The sequence below is a fragment of the Micropterus dolomieu genome, linkage group LG15, assembly GCF_021292245.1.
Source record: "Micropterus dolomieu isolate WLL.071019.BEF.003 ecotype Adirondacks linkage group LG15, ASM2129224v1, whole genome shotgun sequence".
Taxonomy (NCBI): Eukaryota; Metazoa; Chordata; class Actinopteri; order Centrarchiformes; family Centrarchidae; genus Micropterus; species Micropterus dolomieu.
Window position 1 is genome coordinate 3,610,541 of NC_060164.1, and position 21,704 is coordinate 3,632,244.

Here is a 21,704-nt window from a genome sequence, read left to right on the forward strand (position 1 = left end):
TTCAGGCAATTCAGTATTCTGTTGCTTGGCTGTGTGAAGCTGAAGGTTATCTTTACTCATTTGGCATCTTGATTGTGAAACAAAAAGTATTTAAATAACAGTTTGCTTTGCTGTCGCCTGCTCCTGTGATAAACCTAGTGAATACTAAAGAAGACCGCTGTGTGAACTGATTATTTTGTAGAAGAGTAAAAATGTTGCTAATATATTATATATAAAAATGCCATTTTTTTCCCACTTGAGCCCCTGCCCAACAAAATGTCTGTGCACATCCCTGGGTAGGTGAAACCAATGTGAGAAGCATATTTTGAACAAAAAGCGCAGGGTGGTGTCACATCAGTCCAGTAATCTCACGCGAGTCACACAATGCAAAGAATAAATTTCCTTTTGATCTGAATGCACAGTTAAGGGAGATGCAGGATTTTTCTGAGCTCAAAGCAGAAAAATTGTTGAAGTTTATTGTAATGACAAAAAAAAAAGATACACATGAAAAAGATACACAGATAAGGCAAAAACAAAGTATAGTGTAGAGCTTAACAATTTTGGAAAATAATCTAAATGCGATTTTTTTACCAATATTGCGATTGAATATGCGATTAATTTTTAGATACACTGTCCTTTCTTGTAGGTCAGCCTGTGTTAGGATGAAATTAGGTGTTGCATGAATTGCATGATTATTATGAGCAATGGTGGAGAAGAAATATCAAATTTTAATAATATGAGAAAGATAATTTGAGAGTCATGTCATGGCATTAAATAATGATATAATATCATCAGGCCTACCTACAGACGACAAGAAAAACTAAGTTACCACAGTGTATTAAACAGTAAGCGCTCAATACAAAATCCTCAGTTTGAATCTTTTTTTTTGTTAAGTAAAGGCATTATGAAGGATTTGTCAGTTACTGTTTGTAAGCGCTCAATACAAAACCCACTGTTCAACCACCAATTATTGAGTCCTTATCTCAGTTCAAATCTCCCAGGAGTCCATCTTTCTGGATCCCAGTAAGCAAAATAGAGTTTGAGGTTCAAATCAAAAGTTGGCCAATAAATAAAACCAAGTGAAGCCTCTCCCGTTTAATCGACAAGCCTAGTAAGCCCCCCCGCAGCTTCCGATGCTCGTCAGCAGCAAACTGGCTGTAACCAGGCAGTAACTCAGGACAGACTGGGCCTCTGTCGGACTTGAGTTCGGTTTGAAACGCTGTTTCACAGATATTTCCAGAGCTGACCGGTGGCTGTGTGTGTGACGCAGGCGCCAAAATACGCTTAACTTACTACACGTGTCTTTCTGTTGTGCGTTTTTCCTGTCCGTCAAAGCGACGGATGGCCCGACGATTTCACCCACCACCAAGTTACCCGCGGGTGGCGTCTGCTACTTTCATTCCCTGTTTGACACTACAGTTTCTGTCGTGTCAGCTTCTGTCAAGCCTAAGGCCATTGGACAACAACAAGTCAAGGTGCAGCGAAATGTGCAAAGTTGATGCTTCCTCTGCAGACTTGTTTACTCTTGCATGTTATGTGACCAGAGCGTAATCACAGCCTTTGCGATTGGAAAATCTCATTTTATGATATCGCGAAAATATCGCAAATGTAATTAATCGTTCAGCCCTAATTCTGAACACTAATTTACACATTTGTCAAAGACTAATGTATTCAAGTTAATTTAGTCTATCTATTTTCTTAACCAAACACTCTTGTACCCTGCTCTTTGCTAATAAGAAAGAGAGAGGAGTGATAACGGATTTATTGCAGTTGGAGCTTAGAAATTATGCCAACCTGGTGTTAGAACAGGCACCGGTGCAATCAAATCACATTTCACATTCACAAACCCTAATTGGTGTAAATATGCAGTTAAATGCTTGCAGTGTAGAGGCTGGCTGTCATTACAGAGTACAGCACTCCAACAAAGCACCGCAAAGTAAGGATAAGATTTGGTTATGTTCTTTAAAATATGCCCCAATCGGCACAGATACTGATTCTGAGGATCAGCTCCCGGCGTCTTAAATGTCAACATATTAACTCCTTGTTAATGGAGAGAACGAGTGAGTCAGAGCTCTACGCTAACCTTTTTCCCAAGGAGCACACTAAGAAATTTGGGAGCACAGTGAAAAATGTTCAGGTAAAACAGAGTTTAACAAACTATTTATTATATACATATTTATACTACATGTGTGCTCCTTTTCTTTGTGTTAAACTATGGTGTGAAACCATTAGAGCACTATGGAAGTGAACACCCTTGTATCTGTACACTCAGCATTGGCCTTAATAATTTGTCAAAGCTTTGTAAAATATTGTTATAACAGATGTTTTGAAAATTTGACATTGAAAACAGCTTTTAAAACACCGATCACTCATCACAAAAATCTTTACCGTGATTGGTGCTTTTGTAGTTTTTGAACCAGGGATGGATTCGCAATACCCTAGCAGTACCCACACAACCCACGCCACACCTACTGTAAACAAGACTACTGAACAGTATTACAATAACTTGAGTAAAACAGATGTAAAACAGAACAAGGGGACATGTTGCTCGCAGGAGGAGGCTAGAAGGAGCACATACTGGCAAAGTGGCATCCCATGCAGTGGAAATGTGCATAGGCTCTTTCCACAACATGGAGGAGAAACTAGTTTAAATGAGAGTATTAGTATTTATATTATAATAATATTAGATAAAAAGTTCAATTTTAATCTAATAGTATACTGTTAGTATGTTAATATATTAATTTTACTATGCATTGTCATTTTATGTAACAGTATATATAACTATATAGGTCACCACTAGTACAGTATTTATTCCAGTTGGACAAAACAGCAGTTTAATGTTTTCATTCATTAAATCCTTGTGCAAGAAAAATAATTTAATACAACTATCATCAATAATCAGAACCATTCATGCAGAACGAGTTCAACATTTGAAAGTTTATTGTAGCACATCAAACTTTTTAATGTCCCGCCCCATCCAGGCTGTGATTGGTCAGTTGACGAAAAGTGAAATTGCTGAGCACATCGATTTTATGAAAAGTTGAACATGTTTCAACTAAAAGGCACCTGATATGGCTATATGTCCAGCTAGCCAAATCCACAACCTCCTTATCTTCTCCCTACTGTCTTCTGTCTCACCTCTCCAGCTGCTGATATCTGTCTTTGTTTTTGAAGTGAGTGCTCCGGTGACTAGCTGGCTTTTTTCCTGCCAGAGTTTCGACAACTCTCATATGACTGACACCAACTTTGCATCGTGTCCTACCTGCTACTGGGGGCTGGGGTGTTTTTAAACTATGAGCGGTGCTGCAGGCAGAGTGGGGGGGATTATGGTAGGTTGCGTAGTGTTGTGACATTAAAATAGAAATGACAGTGCAGAGGTGGAAAGTAATGAAGTACAATTACTCACGTTAATGTAATATTTAAAGTATTTTTTTAAATCTGAGATCAGCGCTGACCGCTGTCGTGTAGGCTGCTACAATACGTCTACACAACAGGACAACCATCGTTTTCAACAATTTTCTGACAGCGGACCAGTTTGATTTATATAATATAATATTGCAGTGAGTAATGCTGTCAGAAGCCGAGAAAGCGAGGTCAGTGAGAAGCAAACAAGATTTGTTTCAGCTGTACATGTTGCCGACCAGCTTGGCAACTTGGACTGGAGCAAGAGTTTCAGAGCAGTGAGTTATTAATCTGTAACAAAAGTATCTTTCATCCATAAAGTTTTAACTGAGCTCTGTCTCTACATCACAGGAACAACTTTATGTCCACTGACTGCCTGGAGGGTAGCTGGTGTTTGGAAGGGAGAGGAGAGGTGTGCTGCAGCTCACTGTTTTTCCACCGCTGTTTTTGAGGGCGCAATTAGGTTTCATCCCTGTGACGTCACAGCTGGACTACAAACGTAGTTTGTTTCACAAGTTTTCAATGGGAGATGAGAACTCCCTTTGGGCTGGACTTTGGGCTTTTTCACTTTGCAAACCTGTTACATGCACAAAAAAGGAATATAACTCAATAAAGAAGAGGGGGGAAAGGGCAAAAAGCATAATACCACCTCTTTAATGCCAATCAGACTTACATTTACAGTAAGAGATTTTAAACGTCACTCCTCAGTGAACTCCTTGACTGCAGGTCTGAGGGCATTTTCTAGTTATGCCTTTGTAGCAGCCTGTGTAGATTTATCATTATGGATTTACGCCTACTATGTTTAAGGAGTCTGTTCACACTGATACAAGCTAATAAACATTAATTTTGCAAAAGTTGAAAATGTTAAACATTAATATTGCAATTACAAATGTTTTTGAAAGTCCAGCCCCCACAGTGTCTGCTTAGAAAAATTCGTGCCCTTGAACAGATGTAGTTGAGGACCCCTGATGTAGAGGTCAGTTAAATAATAGTCTACTTCCATTGGTGGTTAAAAATGAGTTTTCATAGTTTGGTAAGATGCTTTGCTCCAAATAGCCAAATCGGTGCATGACAATGTTGGTTGGCATTAGCAACTTGCAGGTAACTAGTTATTTATTATACTAAAACTTATGTTGTCCCATTAAAATTACATCCAGTTTGAATGTACTGTTACAACCCAGCTCGTTAGGGTAGGGCAGTAACAAGGTATTTGGGATAAATTAAGGTGGTAAGGACAACTGAATTCAGGTTTGAGTCAATTGTTTAATTAAATGAGTTGTCTCTGGAAAAAAAACACAACAAAAGGAGGCTATGTAGGTACTGACAGAAAAAACACTTAACAAAAGGAGGTCAGTACCTACAGGCTGTACAGGAATGTAGGGTAACCAAACAGACAATTTTCCACCTTAAAGAGTGCCACTCACATTCTGTAGTTCACAAAGTTTCTAACTGACAGGAATCACTTAAGCAGGCAACCGACAGAAACAGGTAAATTCAACACTCAAGAAATTCACAAGGGTACACAACCAACAACAAGGCGAACTGATCACTGGCTCACAGTCGCCTCCAACTGCAGGAACACAAACTATTAGTAGGCCAGCTGGTGTTGATTGGTGAGTCCTGGTTGGCAGGTTCGGTTGGATCTTCGGCCACACCAATCAGACGTCAGCAAACAGCAACCAGGAAGTGGGTGGTTCCAGGTCCAGGGGAACCAATCCTCAACAGGTGCTTGCAGCGGGGATTTGCATACTGTTCAGACAACTCCAAAACACAACTACTCTAAGGCAGCCAGCGGCGGCCGTAACAGTACATAGGAATAAGACTTCATTTATAGTCCAGTGTTTCCTGTTTTCCCAGTCCAGTGTGGCCCGCCAGAGTCTAATCTGTTGCGCCACAGTTTCCTAATGAAGTGAAAACATTCCCAAACTTCTCATTATAACATAAAATGTCCTTGTCCTTATCTGTCAAACAAGCTAAAATTGAAAGCACGGTATGGCATTGTTCCCTTATCAAATCGCAATTTAGATAAGTATAATAGGCCTACATGAATATTAAATCAATATCAATAAGTTATTTCAGGAGATTAAAAAAGTAACTAAGTAACTTTTAACTTGGAAGGAGTGGGCTAGAATATATTTGTCTGTAAAAAAGACTTGTCACTAATCAGCACTGTACATGTGTACATGTTTGTTTTTATCATGACCTGATGGTTTACAGGACTACAGACTCTGTACAGTACTGCTTAGAAACAAGAAGCCAACAAAAAACACTCCCAGTTCACTAAACTTTAAATGAAATATTATCCCAACGTCACTGTTCATGGAAATGTCTTTCTCCCGGTAATGTGACTTTTTCAACTTAGTCATCATCTTTCATTTGTCACCTCTTTTATAGCCACATTTCCTTCAGCCAATAAGGTTTGGATCTGTAAATTATCAACTCAGTGCGACTTGGTCGCGCACTATATTACTTGTTCAGAGATGAGGAAGAAAATGCATTTGAAGAATAGGTTTACAATTTTTACAACCATACTCTCATGCACTCAAAGCATTTGTTTGCTGTGATTATTGCTCTCGTTGATGCCACTATAAAATCCCTTCCTAATGCTCTTTCAGTGTAAGTGATGGTGGAGTATAAACAAAACTTGTTAAACATACTTCATTTAGTGGCCTCTTTAGTTAGGTTAATTTGCTGAATGAATCTACTTACTGGTGTATGGAAGATTTTATTGGACTTTAATATTTGTAACCCACAGAAAACAATCCACAAATGTGTACTATAATGCACAGATATTTCACTATCTACAAATATGTATTTTTACATTTGTGATGTGTAAAATCATATCCACAAAAATACAGACTTCTACACACAAAACTTCCTTTTTACGCATTTGTGGAATGTTGTCCACTCTGTACCACAGAGATCTGTAAATGTGAGAGCAGTTTATTAGCTACACCAGCAGGTGGCGGTAGTGACTTTGCCTCTCATGAGTTGTAAGAATATCCACTGCAGTACCCAGGGTCATCTGTAGGAGACAACAACTTCTGCCACCACTGGACTCTACTCAGTCTAAATTTTTCTATACAAGTGTATATGGTTTACTATTGAATACTTTATCACTGTATTTGTTTTACATTTATATTTAAAGAAATATGAGCCTGAAAATTGTGTTTGTAGTAAAATGTTACACCTTCCTGTCAGAGCTACGATTTTACATAACACAAATGTAATAATACATGTTCTGGGTAGTGAGATATTTGTGTATATTTTTTTTTACAGATCTCCTCAGAGACAATATTCACATTGGACAAAATTCCACAAATGTGTAAAAAGAAGGTTACAAATGTAACGTGACCCACAAATTGACAGAAAACAATCTGCAAATGTGCACAAACTTTTGTGTGTAGAAGTCACTCTGTATTTTTGTGGATAAGATTTTACACATAACAAATGTAAAAATACATATTTGTAGATATTGAAATATTTGCGCATCATAGTACACATTTGTGGATTGTTTTCTGTGGGTTACAAATATTAAAGTCCAGTAAAATCTTCCATACTGGTGTGTGACAAAAGTCACATTGTCATGCATCAAATGGCTTAACCCATGAAATCATTCTGTTATAAAGGCAGAAGATCGTACCAGTGCCTGACCAGGCAGTTATAACTGTAATTAATGTGTGTGTGTTTGTCTTTTCAGGCACAGCAGATGCTGTCAGCTTGTCAGGAAAAGATCGATGTGTCCAACACAGAAGGCTATGAACTCTTTATCACCCAGCTCAAAGAAGGCCTGAAGAATACCTCACACGAGACTGCAGCCAATCACAAAGTGGCCAAGGTTAGTCTAAAAGCCTTTGCTTTTGTTTTGTTACATCCTGTATGATTAGAGGCTTACTGTTTGCGTTCATATCAGCTGTACATTAGTGACATATTAGGGCTTTTAATTTGGCTATGGCAACACCTGAGAGTCAAGACCAGTGTCTCAGTATGTGGACATCACGTGAGGAGATCATGTGATAGTAGCCAGTGGAGGAAAACTCATTCAGAGTATTTCATTATGCTTGTTCCTGTGCCTTTTGGTTTTTGTGTTCTCCCTCAGTGCTGTTACAGCATTTGGGAAAAATAAGAGCAGCATTTATTATAGACTAGGGTCTGCTAGGTGAAGAGCCATGTCAGACCTAAATCTTCCTTACACAGTAGTATTAGCACCTTTATAATAGATTGCAGTCCAGTGCTAAAACCATCAGGTCATGCTATTTCTTGACCAACAGCAGTCTTAAGCAAGGATTATACTTTCTGTGTCTGCAAGTATGCTTGGGTCCGCGTGATGAAAAATATCGTCATCAAAGTGGGTATGCAAAGGGTTTGTGCGGACGTCCTCACGCCAACTATGCTACAAGGGCACTAACCGATCTACTGCATGTGTGGAACGAGTCCGCCAAGCTGACTCCAGAGGAGGAAACATTTTACACTTCTCCAAAATGTCTTTCAATTTAGTTTTCTGAAGCCTCATGGAAAAGGTGATTCTTTCCATTACAAAAATTTCATAAATTAATATCATACCAGTCCTCTATAGATGGGGCGTCTGGCTTAAGCTATTTCTTTGTAATTGCTTTTCCTGCAGCTACACTCAATGTCTTGTTTTAATATTTATAGATGTTGAGTGTGCCATCCCAAAAAGGAGTTCATCCCAGTTGAAAGTAATTTTTGGTTTGAAAATAGTCACCAATTCTGTGTAAGTCTTATGCCAAAAATTTACTTTTGGACCGGCCCAGAAGAAGAGGTGGTGATTTGCTTACAGGGAGCCACAATTTGTGGCACCAAAAAACTTTTAATAGGTCAAAAGAGGTCTTCAAATGCCTTTTGGCTCTCTAACATAGAGCTGTTCATGTGATGGTGTACCTGAAGAAATCTAAAAAAAGTGCCTGAATGTTGCTCAGTCTCCTGGTTAAAAGAAGTCCAGTATGAGAAGTCCAATTAGACCACCCCTTATAGCTCACATTAGGCCTGAACGATTAATCGTTTTCAAATCGATATTGCGATTTGAAAGAACGCGATTAGCTAATCGTGAATCGGGCCCGTTTTAAACAGTCATGCAGTTAAAAATTCATGCTGTTGTCATCCTTTTGCGACAGACCAGCTCGCCAGTCACAAGCGCCATGCGCCTCCTGTTACAGTCCTACTCACCAATCAGAGCGGGCACAGGGCGTGTATATTTTACAACAACAAACGAACTAGAGGATAATGTGGGATAATGGCGTCAGACGAACAGACAGAGGCAGTGGCTGTGTCGAGGTTTTGTCTGGCGTCAACTCAAAGTGAAGTGTTTTGAACAGCAGCCGAGCCCACGTTGTTGACGTGTTGTTAATTTGTATTTTTGTGTGCTTCAACTACGGATAACGGCTCTCTGTGAGCCCGTTCTGATCCGCTCTTTGCAGGCTGCATATCCTACATGGAGCATTTCAGAATCGGAGCGTTTTGCCTGCCTGATTTTGCTGACTTGTTCAGATTTTGTTAATTTGTTCAGCTGTCCTTGATTTTTGTGTTTCTACTATGGTTAAGTAGGCTGCGTAGTTAAAAATCCTTTTTGTCTGTTTTAACTGTGTTTATTGTTGATATACAATCAAGTCTGCACAGTGTGTTTTATTTTGAAAATTGACCGGATCGTCTCTATTGTTCTGTGTCTGTCTTCCTGCCTGGTTCATGTTCTCTGTGCTGCTTGACCATCAAAAATAGACTGGCAGTGAATATTGAACCTTAAGCTAAACTTTAAAAAAAAAACAACTAATAAATAATATCTGGCAGAAAAAATCCCTATTAGATTTTCCCCCCAAATCGTTCAGCCCTAGCTCACAGACAGTTTGCTGGGGGTAAAGTCAGAATGATGAGATCATGTGTCTGTCAGATATCAGTGCTTGTATGAATGTGTCCCCAAGGAGAGTTTTGAACGGGACTCCTTGTTGCAGCTGCGTTACTGTGTAACGATGACACTAACCTGTCTTCATGTACTGAAGTGAACTTGTACCAGTGTCTTCTTCAGAAAATTACATTTTCTACTACTTACTAATACTTTATCTTTCACTACTCTTAAATCAGTCTCTCTTCTCTCTGTGACCTTTTGCTTCACCTTCCTTCTTTCAGTGGGCGACGGTGACCTTCCATCTTCCCCACCACGTGCTGAAGCTGGTGGCCAGCGCCATCGTCAATGAGCTGAAGAAGATCAACCAGAACATAGCTGCCTTGTCTGTGGCCTCATCCATCATGGACAGGCTCTCCTACCTCTTGTCAAGCGCCAGGCCTGAGCTTGGGGTGGGCCCCGGGCGCTCTGTAGATAGGTGAGTAAGCAGGGAAACAAATAACAATTGTCTTTTGAAGTATCATTCAACTGAATGGTAGAAGTTGTGAGGCTGTGGACAGTGTTATCTAAATGAGCTGTATGGATTGAATAGAGTTTTGTTTTGCCAGTTTTATCTTACAGTGTTACCTTTTGATATCTTTAAACATTGTAAGTCACTTGAGCATATTTTAAACATTGTTTAATTAGGATGTATTTTTCATGTGCAGAATTGAGGTATTTCAATAGAGAAATGTTGTCACTTGGTGTGTGCAAATTATGAATCTGAGAGATTTATTTATTTATTTGTGCACACAAATGACATTTTCTTTACATCAGCAATAAAAAGCCAACAGTTTTCTTGCCCGTTGGCCAGGTTAATCCAGCCCTGCCATTTAGGCACTGACTTTTAGTGTTCCTTTACAGATAACATTTGAATAGCATTTAAGATTGTTCAGGGTTAAGGATGTGTGATCTATGATACACAACATGCATGTACAAAACAGGTACAGTGATACATTCCACACTAGCATAGTGAATACTGGGCTTGTTTCTAAAATGTGGTGTTCCCCACAGATCTCTGATGTACAGTGAGGCCAACAGGAGGGAGACATTTACATCGTGGCCACATGCTGGGTACAGGTGGGCTCAGCCTGATCCCATGGCTCAGGCAGGGTTTTACCACCAGGTAGGTTCTGAGAACTCAGGGGAGCCACTAGTCTGTAGGCGTAAAGACTGTTTACATGTCTTTACAGTCATACACATTCATAATATTTGCATGCAGTCAGTGGGCTATATGCCTGCAAGGTAGAGCATGTTTTCAATTTCAGGTCACTGCAAGATTATCTCTCTAATAAAGAGGGTATTCTGTGTGTGTGTGTGTGTGTGTGTGTGTGTGTGTGTGTGTTTGTATTTTGATTATGTCAGGAACTGTTTATACATTAGACTTAAAACAACAACGATGTGGTGGTCAGTTGTTGAAACGGAAGTTATCGTCTCCACGCAGGCTGAATATCTAGCAGTGTCTCCAGCGTTGTCATGTTGATTCAGTGCTGTAGGTCAGAAGATGGCAAATAAGTTTGATAATTTAAAATAATTTTTGGGTTCCCAGTTAGCTCAGTCTATTGTGCACAGGCCTTTCAAGCGAAGGGTTGTGTGTTCGGTCCCCCCTTATGCAAATATATTTTTATTATTGTCGCCTCAGAGCAAGTTCAAAACCCGGTTTCCTCTGCCTTTCTGTGTGGAGTTTGCATGTTCTCCCCGTGTCTGCGTGGGTTCTCTCCGGGTGCTCCGGCTTCCTCCCACCATCCAAAAACATGCGGACTAGGTTAATTGGTGACCCTAAATTGTCCTTAGGTGTGAGTGTGACTGGTTGTTTGTCTATGTGTGGCTCTGCGATGGACTGGCGACCTGTCCAGGGTGTACCCCGCCTTGTGCCCGATGTCAGCTCTTCTCATTCAGGGGAATTACGTTACGCTTTTTTTAGAGGTGTGTCAAGCAAGCTACAGACTCTATTAAACTATTAACTATTAAATGTCTATAAGAACTTTTCAAAGTAAAAGCTGCTGTAGGTATAACCAATGTGACGCACATTTTGAACAAAAACACACTGGCCCCTGTGAACAGGCACTACACTAGTTCAGTTAGAATCAGAATAAGCATTATTGCCATGTAAGTTTACACATAAAAGGAATTTGCTTTGGTATTTTGGTGCATAACTATAAACATAGTAGGTAATAAATGCGTGATTAAAGCTAGTACTGCAAGTCAAGAATCAAAGTGCAAAAATATACAGGATGAGTAAAATGTGTTGTAAAGGGTGGGTTAAAGAGGCTTGAGAGTCAGTGGGATTCAGGCCTTGATGAGGCCAGCTGAAGAAACTGTTCTCCTGCCGGAGGGGAGTGTCAGAAACAGTTGGGGTGGGAGGGGTCAGCCACAATCTTTCCTGCACGCTTCAGAGTCCTGGTCCTAGAAGGATGGAAGATTGTGGAAGGCATGGAATGGAAGCCAATCACCTTCTCTGTAAAACGGATGATACGCTGCAGCCTGCCCTTGTCCCTGGCAGTGGCAGCAGCGTACCAGATGGTGATGGAGGAGGTGATGATGGACTCAATGATGGCGGTGTAGAAGTGCACCATCATTGACTGGTTGAACTTCCTCAGTTACTGCAGGAAGTACATGGGCTTTCTTAGTGAGGGAGCTGGTGTTCAGTAGTGTTGTAGTACTCGAGACCGGTGTTAAGACTACTTTTTGATGGTCTTGGTCTCGTCTCGGACTCGACCACATTTGTACTCGGTCTTGTCTCGGACTGGGGGCTCAGTCAAGGCCATAACATTGGGAATATCAATAAATTGCTTTTGCATTGTCTGATTTGTTAACATCCTAACTTTAATTGGATGTAAAATGTATTTGCTTCAATTGCAACCAATAACCCTAATTAAAAACCTATTGTTCCCGTTAACGACTGTCCCCCCTACCCGGGATACTTGGGTAGATTTCAGCTCTAAGCGTTTGTATATGGGTGTTTTTAATGGGAATGTGGATCTTTCAGATCAGTTTGAGTACTACCTGTGATCTCGTTCCACATTTTATTGTGTGTCCTGTAATGTGGGGAACTGGTCTTGGTCTTGACTTGGTCTTGGTCTCGACTTGGTCTCAGCCCCTAAAAGTCTTGGTCTTGTCTCGGTCTCGATAAACTCTTGTCTTGGTCTCTGTTTGGGCGGTCTTGACTACAACATTAGTGTTCAGCTCCCACTTGAGGTCCCATGAGATGATGGTGTCCAGGAAGCTGAAGGAGTCCACAGTGGCGACTGTGGCGTCACATAGCGTGATGGGGGGAGGGTGGCCTAGGCTCTTCCTGAAATCCACTACCATCTCCACTGTCGGTTTAGAGCAGTGGTAGTTCTGGCTGCATCAGGTCACCAGAGGGTCAGTCTCCCACCTGTAGGTGGTAGGGGTGCAATGGATCACAAAACTCACAGATCAGATCATTTTTCAGATCAGCAAAAAAAAGGTTAGATTAATTTATTAAAATGTGCTGCTCTGATATAGCCGCCTCTTTGTCTGTAGTCACCATTCTGTCTCGGTGTCCCACCCACAGCATTTTCTGAGTGGATAACACTGGCCTCAAAGCAAGATGGTCCTGGGTTCAAACATCTGTCCACCTGTGTGCTGAACTGTGGGGTATGGGGTCCAGAGACATGTTTTCCCAGCCTTACGTGCTGACTCCTGTCAGACAGAAAGTCTGCGATCCATCTGCAGGTGGATTCAGGCACACTCAGGCTTGTCCTGCAGCAGAGCTGGGATGATAGTGTTCCACAGCTGAAATCCACAAACGGGATCCTGGCATAGGTTCCTGAGGGAGTCCAGGTTCTGGAGGATGAAGTGAAGGACCGTGTGGGTCCAGGAGTGGGTCTGTGATGGATTTGAGGTGGGATAACACAAGGCACTCAAAAGACTTCATTACCACAGAGGTCAGGGCGGCGAGTCTGAAGTCATTTAGTCCTTTTTTGGGGACGGGGATGATGGTGGAGGTTTTGGAGAGGGCAGTGGCATGTCTCCAGAGAGGTGTTGAAGATGTTAGAGGAAGAAAAAGATTGTAACAATGGAGACAACTCTTGTTGAAACTCATGTCCTTTGGTGTTGTGCAAACAGCCTATGGCAATAGCAAGCTCTGTACTGAGTGTTCAGCGTCTGTGCAAAGGAACAGTAAAGTTAAAGGTTCAGTGTTTCACATTTAGTGGCATCTAGCTGTCAGGTTGCAAATGGCAACGGTCTAGTCTACCACTCCCCGCCCAAAGAGAGTAGGACAGCTACGGTGGCTGACACAGCACAAAAAGTATCTCTTGTGAGACAGCAGAGAGTAGCCAGTCAAGAAATGAGGTTTCTTTAGGTAGATATATTTAGAAATTATATTTGCTTAATTATTCAGTAAAACCATATGTTACTGTGACTTGGCCACTGACGGATAACATGGAAAATTTAAAACAAGAGTGTGAAACACTTTCACTGTTTCTGCACCACAGTCCATTATAAACCACACGTTAGATAAAGTTTCACCAAAAACGCCCGCCAACAATAATATCTGGCTCTCTACCAGAGTATGGTGCTTTGATAGCAGCAAAAACAGTTACTCACATAATCACTTCCTCTTTAGTGATTTTGCCTGCCAAATAAATGCGCAAGAACATTTTTTGCTGCAATGCTTGAATTGAGAGCTTTTACTTTGAACAATTTGAACATTGAAAGAGTCTGTAGCCTGCTTGACACACCTCTGAAAGAGCCGTCAGAAAACGTGATTCCCCTAAATGTCCTCTGCCTTGAGATACTGGGGAAATGAAAAAGCAGCACATGTTTTGTCATGAGCCAGAGAAACGGTCACTGCAGAATTAATTTGTGCAAGAGGGGAAAAAAATCTCCCAACGTGGGACTGAACACGCAGCCTTCTAGGTGAGAGTCTTGTGCTACCAACGGAGCTAACCGAACATTGTATTTTCCGATCCCTGCTGTATATTATTACTTCTTCTTCAAACATACGTATTCAACGTAGTGATGAAGTAAGTCTACACTGGCAGAATTCCACAAGAAGAAGAACGTAGTGACGAAACGCGCTCTGTAGCGCCGTTTGTCCGTTTACAGCTACTGTAGAAACATGGCGGCGCAACATGGCGACGTCCACAGAAGGGGGGACCCGCACTTATCTAGATAGAAATGTCTCATTCTAAGGTAATAAAAACATAATGGTTCATTATGGAAGGTGTTTATACACCACTGAAAACATAGTTGTGGATCTTTTATATTGGATTTCTGTCACTAGATCCTCAGAAATATTACAAACTAAACCTATAATGTCGCCATAAGCAACAGCAATTATAATGTAATATGAATTTTGTTTATTGTTGCTGTGTTTTTACACCTGCCATACAAATTCAGGATTCTCCAGAATAACAATGGGGGATGAAGCTAAGGGTTTGCAAGCTTTATTGATCCCCGCTGTCTTTCACAGCCGGCCTCAACAGGGGACGACAGAGCCATGTGTTTCACCTGCAGTGTGTGTCTGGTCTGTTGGGAACCTACAGATGAGCCGTGGTGAGTGGAGATCATTAACTATGCATTCATTTAGCTCCTATGACATATCAATGATGTCCAACATTTCTCCACTATCCGCCAGGTCCGAACATGAGCGGCATTCTCCCAATTGTCCGTTTGTGAAGGGTGAGCATACACAGAATGTGCCGCTATCAGTGACACTGGCAACCAGCCCTGCCCAGTTTCCCAACAGCCCTGACAGTTCGGACAAAATCGTGTGCTACGGCTTTGGCAGCTGCCCGCAGTTCCTGGCTGCTGCCACCAAGAGGGGCAAGATCTGCATCTGGGATGTCTCCAAAATGATGAAGGTCAGAGCATCGAATTGCACGAACGAATGAAACATTTTCACCTGTCTTGTGTTAAGTGTTAGTATTGACCCCAGAGTGTATGATTGTGTGCTGAATAGGTGCACTTGAAGTTTGACATCAATCCATACGACCCGGCTATCCTGAGGCAGCTGATCCTGTGTGGTGGTGAGCAGAGCCAGCAGACACTGATCGAGTCTCGGAGACCAACGCTGGCCTGGCTCGAGGAGTCATCCTCCTGCTCTGACCTGCCAAAGCTAGAGGGAGACAGGTGAAACATATGCACACACACACACACGTGTGTGTATATATATATATATATATATATACGATCAACACATGAACCCTCCAAAACATATACACAGTGCAAAACAAGTTTCTCACAGTATGCGTCTGAACCTCGGCCAGTATTGAATCTCAGAGTCATACATGAATAACTGGCCTCCATCTGCGGTGTCCTCCACACGTTCACCCTTTGTTTATAGCTGGTTTATACTGTACCTCCATTTGAAATCTAGACGAACACATAAATTATGCAAACAACCTCAAGGTGCCACACTACAACAGATCCTTGAGGCTGAGGTTGCTACGGCAACATATGATCCATGGTATACAGCAGAGAAGGCGACAAAGGAAAATTCCGAGGCATGAAGTGTAATGCCACATGAACTGAACAACTGAGAAATGCTGTATTCAGACCAAATCCAGCGGGTGTGGGTGGTGGGGGTGGGGCGTGTTTATTTGTGCATTACAAATCGAAAATCTATATGTGGCGGTCAGCATTGATATTGTGGTGAGCTGCCACAAATGAGTCAATGTATGGGAAACACTGATGGTCATTTGACTAAAGATTTATCTACCTTTTCTCTCTATGCAAATGAAAGGTCTTGACAATAACATAATATAGTTCATTGCAATAATTGCTGGGGCAGTAAATGGTTCATCAAAAGATTATTGTGACAGGCCTTTGGAGCAGAACTAAACCTTTATTTAACAGCTGCCCAACTCTGTCTACAAAACTTCTTCTACAAAATCAACCAAGTTAGTACTAAAAACAATAAAATGGCAAAAAGAAACTGCACTGAAGCAATTATAGGTATTGCTAACATTTCTTCAAAATCCATGCATCATCTTTTCAGTTACCATTTGCCACCAAATAATCTTTTAGCACAAAACAGCAAAAACAAAACGCAGCCAATCAGTCCTTCTTATTCTGTAGGAATACTGTGTCAGTGAGAGAGGCACAGTTTTTGCGTTATCATGTTAGTCACGTATTTAAACTCCTCCTTCTCTTCCAGTGATGACCAGTTGGAGGATTCAGACAGTGATGAGCATTCCCGATCAGAGTCAGTAACAGGTATGAAGACTTGTCATTTCTAAGGGGGGGGTAGTGGTGCCCTTGTTTGTGAAGATTGGGATGAACCATATCTGAAGTTATGTGGATAAATTTGAAAACAAATCACTGGACAGGAAAACCTCAGACCTCTTCTTTTGCTTCTGTTCCAGGCCAGCAGTCCCAGTGGGAGAGCATGGATGTGAGCCTTGGAGTGACAGCGCTGAGTGTGCTCCAGCAGCCAGAGAAGCTCCAATGGGAGGTGGTGGCCAGTGTGCTGGAGGACACGGTCAAGGACCTGGAGGAGCTCGGCGCCAATCCCTCACTAAACCAAACCAAGGCCCACAGCCAGGCCAAAGCAAAGGACAAAGTCCCTGACCACCACAACATTCCTTTCCCCTGCCTTCTGGCTGGAGGCCTGCTCAGCTACCGCTCAGCATCCAGCACCCCAATGGCTGGACCCCCGCCCACAGCCCCAGCTACAACACGCAGGACCACAGATGGTCCCCTTAGGACTCAGGGCCCTGAGCCGTTCCACCCTGGACCTCTACAGGACCAGGGCCCCATGGAGATAGAGACCTGCAACCCCCAGACTGCAGCCCAGGAGCAGGGCTTCTCTAGCCTCGCAGGCTCCCAACCTCCAAGCCCCAGTTCTCTACCAGCTATGCGTAGGACTATACCTGTGCTGCTGCTGTACAGTATCAGAGAGGTGGATGACAAGTCCTCAGGGCAGGTGTTTGCGCAAATGAACAACTTAATGAGCAAGGGCCTCCACGAGGAGGGCTTCACTGTGCCACAGATTATAGAGATGGAGTTCGACACGCACGAGCAGCTTCTTCTTCAGGATCCTCCCATCACGTATATTCAGCAGTTTGCTGATGCAGCAACTAATCTGGCAGGGTTAGACGGCCACGCAGACAAATGGAGCACACTGGGTACAGCAACGCTCTCCACCCCGCCTCGACCTGGAGCGCTGGTGCAGTGCTTGAGGCTGCCCAAACAGCTGGAAGACGAGAATCTTTATGTGGACTCGATCACGCCCTGCTGGGACGGTGTGCATCTTCTGGTCGGCCTACAGCCATCTGGCGCTGAATCTCTGAGCGCTACAAACCAAGTGGAGGCTCTCAACAATCTCAACCGTCTGCACTCTGCTCTCTGCAGCCAGCGCAAAGGAGACCCCCTACACCCGGTGGCCAACGGGGTAGAAGGCCACCTCCCAGGTGGATCACCGCCTCTGACACCCCTCATTCTGCCCCCAGGCGACCAGCAGCAGATACAACAGAGGTCCCCGAGTGGTGGGAATGGAGGCTACCTTGCACTCTACAAGCTCAACTACTCCACCCGAATTGTCACCTTGGAGGAGGAACCTATCAAAGTGCAGCAGATCTGGGACCCTTGTGATGCCATCACCTCACTTATATTGCTTCCTCCAGATGTGCTTGATAGCAGAGAGGATGACAGTGAAGAGGCTCCTGAGGAGGCTCTCCCCTCTGGGTCAAAAAATGGTTCATCTGGGTTTGGAACGGGCCCAGCAGGCTCTGCTGGCTCTGGTACTGGGACTGCATGCGGAGCAGCCACATCCAGCAGCAGTGCTGCAGTCACCAGTCCCTCCACCTCTGCCACCAGCCACAAAGAGTGCAAGCGGATAGAGGTGGCAGGCCTGGGTCACCTGGTGGTGACCACACGGGCGGGGTACATTATGATACTGGACCTGTCCACGTTGGAGGTCCTGGCCAAGGTGGAGCCACCTAAAAAGGAGGGGTCAGCAGAGGAGACGGACCCCTTTGTCTCAGTTACCTATTGCTCTGGGACCGACCGCCTTTGTGCCTGTACCAAAGGTGAGTGTTCCTTCCTGGACGGTTTCCCTGCAGATAGCAGAGCTGTTGACTATTGGATAGGCTGGTTTAACTTTCCCTGATGAAGGGAATGAATGTGAAGGTTGTGTCTTGTGTTATTCTGTCTCTATATTTTCTTATTGTCAGTAATCCCAAGAAAAGACAAAATCCAATAATGCGTTAGACCATCTCTCAGTACTTTCTGACTTTTTCGTGGCACGCTCCGCAAGTCCTTTTGTTCCTACTGAAGACTTTAATCTTTTAAAAAAGGCGCAATAATTTGAAAGTATATTTTTAGGGGGCTATTTTCAGCAATGTCTTAATGCAAATGTGGTGTCCTATGATGTATTTCTGGCAGCATCAGTCAGGGGTCACAATACAAAGACATGAGCTTCCCAGAATGCCTTATTTGAGAAATTTAAGAGGACTCTAAAATACTGTAATTGTTGGTGCCACTGTGTTTATCCTTTTTATAAATGTCATGTATATTTAGGGTCCTGAAATAAGTAATGGGCCAAAAGTAAAGCACTTGTCAATGTGTGTTTTATTCAGACAAAAGAATTTTGGTAGCACTTTGCATTACAGCTCAGTAATAACATTGCAATAGTGGTGTAATAGTTGGATAATAAAGAGGTTACAATTAAATAATACCAATATGTATATAGAAACACCGCGGCTACGCCTTCTTTTTACCTGTAGTATTTGTCACTGGCCTCCAAGCTGCTTTCTGCTGTTTAACCCTTTATATTATATATATTTTATCACCCAGATATATACCCATTGCTATTGTCAGGTTAATACTTTGGTAATTACATGGTATTACTAATTATTACCTCTTTACTATCAAACTATTACCCTTACCCTAATTACCATTATTACTAGGGTTGTACCCGACTAAGGATTTACATAGTCTTATTGTCAAGAATTGCCTATAGTCTACACACTGACTGTGTGTGTGTTGGGGGGTTGCTACACTCCGTAGCTCCGCTTTAATCTTGAAAAGCTGCAGTTTCTATTCATTAGTCACTGTAACTTGCACAGTACATTTCCAGCTGTTCTCTGCTCTGCTCGCCCACCATTGACCGATCTTGTTCAGAGTTGTGCCAACCTGCCGAAAATTTAATGCACTTCACCTTTCCGGGTACCACCCTAGAGCTGTAATGTAAAGTACTACGAAACATCGTGCTCTCTATTCCTGCTGTGGACATCCATGCATGGGGGAGCACTTCACGCATGTTACACACCATTCATGTAAAAGACAACGTACGGTGTGTACGTTGTCTTTTACATGAATATTTGTAAGGTGTTGACACAGTTTGATGCAGTCTACTGTATGATGGTGGACTTGCATTGTGATGTTACCTCCAGAATGTTTTACTGTGCAGCGAGCTTTGGGAGTTGTGTTTTGAGTAGCTGCTGAAATGTTATCTTGATGTGTTTTCCGTAACATTTGAAGCTGTGGGCAGGTTCATAATTATCATGGGGTGCGACCCAGGTCTTGGCTCTTTAGCATAGTTAAACAAAGCATTGCCTGTCCACCATTGTTTCTCTGCAGAGAGTGATTTTAAAAAAGAACACAGTGAAATCATATTTTTATTTATTATTTGTTTTGTTTTTGTTTTTCACAGAGGAATAATTCGTATCAGGCTTTGATCCATGTACTATACTTTTTATGGATTTTGTTGACAATAAGAAAAATATAAAATATCATAATTAATAATTCACACCCAAAAACAATGATAGTTTGTTTTTGGGTATAAAAGAACAAAAACGATTAAAGCTCGATCGATAAATTCAGCCAGGCTGATTTATTGGCTGCTATTAGCTTATTGTTCTGTTGTTGTGAGAAACGTGTCACTCAGTTCTGAGCAAACACCTAGTGTGTAGGTAAACTTCATCATCAGATTTTAAAAAAAATATCACTCAGGCTATTAAAGCAAGGTTACTGTATCCGTGGTGAAATTAATACCTTTTGATGGCTTAAAAACAAGACCATACAGGCAAAATGTTGTAGCATGCAGACTAAAGCAAAATGGTCAAAAGATGAGAAGCATTCAGTTTACATAAAATGACCCCCAGGACAATCCATTTAGTTGGATGCAGAATTAAACCATCAAATTACTATGAATGTCCATTACTATATTAATTAGTATGTGCTTCATGAGTGAAGTTATGTTGATATCAAACTGATGTGTGTTCTCTTTCAGCATGTGATGTAATGCGAGTTGATTATTTGGATTAATAAGTGATTTCTACTTTTGAAGAAGAAAAAAAATGTCACGCCCTGCTGTAGAATACATGTTTGAGTTTATCCATACAGTGTTTATACACTGTAGTGGTTCAGGACCTTCTAATAGACAAGTTAATATACTGTTTAGATAAATAAACTACGCTAGTGTTGAAATAATACGTATTCATTTTGTTTCTGCTCTCCTCTGAAGGTGGAGAACTTCATTTCCTTCAAATTGGAGGTGTGTGTGACGATATAGATGATGGAGACATGTTTATTGATGGCCCCCTTTTTAAAGGGGCTGAACTGCTGCTTGAGGGGGCCAAGCCCTCCTCCAACCCCTCTAGCCCTGGGATCACAGGTAGAACTGAACACGACACTGGTTCATTCTCCACATCAGACCACATGGTCTAGTGGAAAACTAGACCCATTTCAGTATTCGGTTCTTTGACCCCTCTCTGGTACTGTTAATCCTTCGTGCAGGAGTGGACCTCCTTGTGGACCAACCTCTGACCACAGAGAGCCTGATGTCGCTGGTGGAGCTGACACGCTTCGAGACGTTGACCCCCCGCTTCTCGGCCACAGTGCCACCGTGCTGGGTGGAGGTGCAACAAGAGCAGCAGCAGCGACGCCACCCACAGCACCTTCACCAGCAGCACCATGGAGATGCAGCCCAACACACCCGCACATGGAAGCTTCAGAGTGACAGGTAGCTGTTTTTAATAACTTCATTGATATTTTCAAGCAAAAAGAATAAGCTGACCTGGGCTACATAGACTTTGTACAGGAACAGGATCTTTCAGGGTCACATGTTACAGGCATGTTTTTCACTACCCGTTGTCGCGGAAATTATATTCTAGGTGAGGGATTGAGCAAATAATTGAGTTCCAACAAACCGTTGTCTTTGAAGAATTTATTAACAAAAGAGAACAGAGAAGTACTACAACATAAATCAGCTGGACCAGAGGTTCTGTCTCCCAGGACAGTCACTAAAGGGAGGCATCATCATTTACACAGTCTGGGTTTCTATGTTTTGGGGAACAGAGATCCTCTCTCAGCCTTGAATGAACATTCCAGGAGAGGAGAGGAACAACAAGAGAGGAAAACACCAAAACAATCTCACAGCTCTGACCTAAACCCGCGTAAATGTGGACGGACTAACATAAGGAGTATAGGAGAGGAAAGGTTAAGGATAAAA

General features: G+C 42.3%; 1 protein-coding gene across 1 annotated transcript in view; it reads left to right on the forward strand.

The window, feature by feature from the left end:
* The first annotated feature begins 2,026 nt into the window (after positions 1–2,026).
* birc6 (baculoviral IAP repeat containing 6) overlaps positions 2,027–21,704 on the forward strand; it is a 137,552-nt gene continuing 117,874 nt past the window's right edge. Inside the window, exons 1-11 of the mRNA XM_046071381.1 lie at positions 2,027–2,116; positions 7,082–7,219; positions 9,523–9,716; positions 10,292–10,403; positions 14,721–14,803; positions 14,886–15,111; positions 15,210–15,379; positions 16,407–16,465; positions 16,615–18,279; positions 20,718–20,867; positions 20,990–21,215. Of these exons, the coding sequence (XP_045927337.1) occupies positions 2,027–2,116; positions 7,082–7,219; positions 9,523–9,716; positions 10,292–10,403; positions 14,721–14,803; positions 14,886–15,111; positions 15,210–15,379; positions 16,407–16,465; positions 16,615–18,279; positions 20,718–20,867; positions 20,990–21,215 (3,113 nt within the window). The remainder of the gene's footprint in view (positions 2,117–7,081; positions 7,220–9,522; positions 9,717–10,291; positions 10,404–14,720; positions 14,804–14,885; positions 15,112–15,209; positions 15,380–16,406; positions 16,466–16,614; positions 18,280–20,717; positions 20,868–20,989; positions 21,216–21,704) is intronic.